The 5,416-nt window shown below is 44.4% G+C and overlaps 1 protein-coding gene and 1 pseudogene across 1 annotated transcript; both read right to left on the bottom strand.

Moving 5' to 3' along the window:
- Positions 1-1,795: 1,795 nt before the first annotated feature.
- Positions 1,796-2,237, bottom strand: LOC114633546 (annotated as a pseudogene).
- A 1,425-nt stretch (positions 2,238-3,662) lies between these two features.
- On the bottom strand, positions 3,663-4,625 carry LOC114633525 (olfactory receptor 52H1). The gene has a single exon (XM_028782089.1). The coding sequence runs from the start codon at positions 4,611-4,613 to the stop codon at positions 3,663-3,665; it is 951 nt and encodes a 316-aa protein (XP_028637922.1). The 5' UTR covers positions 4,614-4,625.
- Positions 4,626-5,416: the final 791 nt, after the last annotated feature.

Raw genomic sequence — 5,416 nt, 5'->3', positions numbered from 1 at the left:
TGGGAGTGGGGGGGGTAGATAGAGGTTACATCCACAGAGAAGAAGGAGGAGGGGTGAGGGGATTGGGGGTTCCTGGGTGGGTGGGGGATGGGGTAAGGGGACAACATAGGAAATGTAAATAAAACATCCAATAAAAAAAAAAAAGAGTTTCCCTCTCGAACGAAGCGCTAAAGTGCGGGTAAAGGAAGAACAGAGATAGTATCTCAAAAGGAAGGCAGAAAGAGAAACAAGCCAGATGCTTCTCCTCCATGGGAAAGTGTCAACAGATAAGAACAAAACGGAAGATATAGCCCAAGGAAATGTAAGTGCGTTGTGCAGAGCCTGGGTATGTAACTACCAGGAAATACAGCAAAGGGCACCAGTGTTTGGGGAGCTGGAAATGGGCTGGGAAGGCCAATCCGCTGGGGTTTTTTTTTTGTTGTTTTGGTTTTTGGTTTTTTTGTTTGTTTGTTTTCATTTTTGTTTTTGTTTTATTTTTGTTTTTCCTGCTGGTTTTCAAAACAGCCGTAGAACTTCATCCGTGTGAGTAACCTGGACTTTTTTTTCTGTAACACAACTAATTGCCTTTATTTCAGTATGCATCCACATTTCAATATTTAGTGGTCCTGAACAGAGTGGAGAATTAGCAATGAGTCAGGCCCACCGATCTGCAAACGTGGTGACACAGAGCTCGTCCAGGTCCCTGCCGAGGGTCTGAGGAGCAACACTGAAACCCGAGTCTGCAGGGTCAGGGACTCATGTTCCAGTTGTCAGGCTCCTCATTAGACCAGATGGGTGGCTAAAGTGACTCGAGAGCCCTGTTCAAACATCTTCAATGCGTAAAACCAAAGCAATTACGGGAAAAGGAACCAACTCAGAACCATCTGTACTAAGGACACTGTATGGCCTTTCTCTAGGCATATAACCACCAAGGACTCTGAGCACTGGCCAGTCTGAGTCACCCTGTGACTGTTCTGTTCACCTCTAGACCTGAGCTCAAAGCTCGAGGGCTGATGGTGGCAGCAGGGCTGAGGACCCGGAGCTCCCTTCCCAGGCTGGTGGTAGGTGAACGAGTGTGGCCTGGAGCTAAGTGAGGGCGGCCAGTCTCTTCCAACCTCATTTGATGGCTTCTGGCCACAGCAAGTGTTGAGTGGTGATGGGCAACAAGGGGGTTGAGGAGGGGAAAGCAGCACCCCTTGATAAAGGTGGGGAGACAGGAAGCCCTGAATTCCTCACTTGCAACCAGTTTCAGAGGGAGGGGAAGGTTATAATCTAAGCTTTGGCCAAGGGTGGGAGTGGAAAACTGGCGACCACGGCTTGGATGGGGCATCACTTAAGACTTAAGAAAGCAGGGGTGCAGCCAAAGTGCCCCAAGCCCAGCAGTAGTAAGTCCCTCAGCTGCTACCTGAAGCCTTCTCCTCTATTCTAAGGACCACAACATAGCTGTGGTGGAGGGCGGGGCGGGCAAAGGCAGACCTAGGACAAGGGCCAGCAGCAGGTGATTGTGTGACGTGTGTGTTCACAGTTGGCATTAGCTGTGTCCACCACTCCCAAAGGAAACAGATTTCAACACACCTTCTTGATCCCAGAAGTTCAACCAGGCAGACAGCAGTTACACTCGACAGATGATATTACACAGCACAACTTAGGTATCTCAAATGGACAAGAAGTTAGTACCAGAACAGTGTCTCAGGATGAAGTCTGAGTGCGGCTTCCTCTCCAGTACTTTGAGGTCTACAGATGTATCTAGAAAATTCACTTCTGTGGAAAATGAAGACTTGGGTTGTATGGGGAGGGGAGGTCAGGGCCTTCGTAACTAATTGCTGTAACACTGTCCTGGCGGCTGTGGCAGCTTCATGTTCTCTTCTGGTGCCATCAAGCACCACAGTTCCTGCAGGATGACTTTGATGCTGTGGGAATTCTGCCACTTTGCTAGCACTGCTGTGGCTCTGGGATCCACCTCTTCATTCAAACTGTTCACGCCGCTCATATTGACTCTGGTTACAAGTCAAATCTTACTGACGCGGGTGCTTCTGGGTATGTAAGCCCACATTCTATTTCAAGGTTGCATATTTGGTCTTCATAAATTGTTCGTGGAGGCCCAATTATCATGCCTGTCCATCTTGTGTCATGTCCTCCTCGTCCTCCAGACCCCAGCTAACTGTGCCATTGTCAACTCCTTTCTGGCCTTCTTCCAGCTGTTCCAACAGTCAGAAATTTCGAGGGAGTTTTACTCCCAAGCCTATGGTGGCTGACATCTTGCGTTGCTGTCAATTGAAGGCAAGCCCCTTCTTCACCCTCCCACAGCCCCTTGAGTTTTTCTCAGGGTGCTGGTGCACAGGAGCAGATGCAAGCATAGGCACAGCCCAATCTGGACTTTTTAAATATAATTAATTCAAATTAAGGGGAGAAGAAAAGACCTCTTGTCCCTTCTCATGGCCCCCTTTCTAGTGATTTTACACACACACACACACATACACACACACACACACACACATACACTCTTAAAATATTGGATCCACATGAGAAAAATACAAAGTTCATCTTTCTGAGTCTGAGCAACTCTGTTTACTATAATTCAATTGATAATTTCAAGTTCCATGTTTCTGGAAATTTCTTGTTTTGTCTTATGTCTCATTAAAATTCCATTATGTAGATACCATAGGTTCTGTTTTTTAAATGAACTTTTTACCTTTGGAGATTATAATCTAATCACTTGCTTTCTCTTTTCCCTTTCCTTCCTGCAGCACTCTTCCCCCCAATATGGTAGCATTCATCCACTGATGGATCTCTATGCTTACTCCAACACTGGGTTATCATGAATAGAGCAGCAATAAACATGGATTGCACTACTTCTACAGTACCGCTGTGGTAAGACTTCGCATCTTCGTAAGCCCCAGAGTATTTGCAGGTGCAATCAGTAGAACAGAGATCCTTAAGTCCTCTGAGTGGCATGAATGAATTTCACTTCGGTGTCTAAATAGATTGACTTAAGGTCCATGCACTGTGAGAATTCCCACCCCTAATTCCAAGCGGTTTTCAAGGGTTTTATTGTCCTAAAAAGACGTCTACAGCTTACATCTAAATGAACCTGGCAGCCCAGAGGCTGTTTTCTCACAGTAGCAAGCAAGTACCCCTGGCACTAATTTTCTCATCTCTGTAGCACTGTGCTCAGCTGTTTATGTTGAGCTAAAGGGCTTTGGAAAGTTATAAGGGACACATTTTAGACACAACTATTCAGAAGCCTAAAATGGACACTAAATATAACTGAATTTCGTTAGGAGTTTCCTAATATCTACCTATTAATCCCTTAAATGGGTGATTTTTCAATTCCCTTGTTCCAGTCAGTGACTCCTTTCTCTTCAGTATCTCAGTCCTAACACATCTCTCATGGAATTGCCAATTTCAATTTCCAAATCATATTGACTTGTTCCATCTTGGTTAATTCTATTCTGTCCTCATCTCTCTCTCTCCTGTTAGTGTCTTCACACAACAAAAAAGGTTATCACAAATTGTTTTTTATCCATGAGACTATGTATTGCATAGTCCTGCCTAGTACACAAAGCATTTATAAGCAGTTCTGACCATACATAGAATTCTCTTTTGCTTTTGCCACACTATTTCACTCTTGCTAAAACTATACACACTGTGAAATTCCCCTGCCTCTTCTGCAGATCAATAGATCAACCTTCTGTGCTCTTGACAGAGAATAGAAGGATGACCTTTTCTCTAATCTGCTTAGTTTTCACTCCGTAGACAATAGGGTTCATCGCAGGTGGAATAACAATGTAAAGATTGGCAAACAAGATGTGGAACGTGAGGGAGACATTGTGTCCAAAGCGATGAGCGAGGATGGAGAAAAAAGCGGGTATGTAAAACATGAGAATGACACAGACATGGGAACCGCAGGTGCCCAGGGCTTTCTGGCGTGCATCTTTGGAGGGGAGGCGAAAAACAGCACATAAGATGAGGATGTAGGAGACAGCAATGAGGACCACATCTGAAATGACTGTCATGATGGGGACACAAAATCCATACCAGATGTTGATGGAGATATCTGCACATGCCAGCCGGGCAACACCTATGTGCTCACAATATGTGTGAGGTATGATGCGTGTCCTACAGAAAGGTAAGCGTGTCAACAAGAATACATCTGGCAAGATGATACAAAAGCTTCGAAAGGAGATGCCCACAGCAATCTTGATGATAGTCTTGGGAGTCAAGATGGTAGCATATCTCAAGGGTGAGCAGATGGCCACATAGCGATCAAATGCCATGGCCATTAGAATGGCTGAGTCCAGGACAAAGCTATAGTGGAGGAAGAACATTTGTGTGAGGCAGCCTGGGAACGTGATTTCTCGAGCCCCCATCCAGAAGATGCTGAGTGTTTTAGGGACACCAGCTGTAGACAAGATGAGATCAGTCATTGCCAGCATGGACAGGAAAAAAAACATGGGCTCATGAAGGCTCCGCTCCACTGAGATGAGGTAGAGAAGGACACAGTTTCCCATCACAGCCACAGTGTAGATCACACAGAAGGGAATGCCAATCCACACATGGAATTGCTCCAAGCCTGGGATCCCCACCAAAAGGAAAGGCCCTGGGTTGTAACTGCTTACATTAAAAGTAATCATAGTGGTCCACGTTGTCACCTAGCCTAAGAACAGAGAATAAAAACAACATTCAGCATCTCTGGAGTCACTGTCACTTCCAACCATGTATCATCATGGATTTCTAAAGTAAATGTATTATCCAAGATGACTTTAAGAAATGATAAATTATGACAGCAATAAGCTTACATCAGGTCATCTCAACACAGAGTGGTTACTCCACCTACGGAAACATCCTTTGTTCTTCCAGCTACCTTCTAACTGGCATGTGCTTTCTATGGAGCTTTCCAGATTATCTTTACTCTGCATTACACACTGTCTTCTGATGTAGATCCACAGATGACAAGGCACACTTTTTTTACAAGTTAGCAGGTTGCAGTTCTTATTGACATATTGGTTAATCCTTGATTGCCCACTCTGTCATTGTAGACTATCTACCTATGCCTCAAGACAAACAACTGCTTGCTTCAAAAGGACCTGAAAACTATGGCTCTTAGATTTCTAAGGAAAAAAAAAAAAGCTTTGTACTGCGAATTAGAAACTTTATTAAGATCAGTAAATTCTAGTTGAGTTCGAACATGATGCTGGATTACATATGTAACTAAAATTTAAAATAGAAAGTTTCTCAGCTGGAATTCAGGGATCCTTTACCTCAAAATAAGAGAAAGGAGAGAGTTAGTTTCCACCACACTGCACATTATACAAGTAGGAAAGATCTTGATTCTTGGGCTTAGTAACACTATATAGGTTAAGATTTTTGATTTTACAATCCACCTGTCTCTCTCTGCCTCTCTGCCTCTCTGCCTCTCTGCCTCTCTGCCTCTCTG

The sequence above is a fragment of the Grammomys surdaster genome, unplaced genomic scaffold (genome assembly GCF_004785775.1).
Source record: "Grammomys surdaster isolate TR1022 unplaced genomic scaffold, NIH_TR_1.0 693, whole genome shotgun sequence".
Taxonomy (NCBI): Eukaryota; Metazoa; Chordata; class Mammalia; order Rodentia; family Muridae; genus Grammomys; species Grammomys surdaster.
Note: the sequence above shows the minus strand (reverse complement) of the source record. Positions and strands in the feature narration are given on the sequence as shown.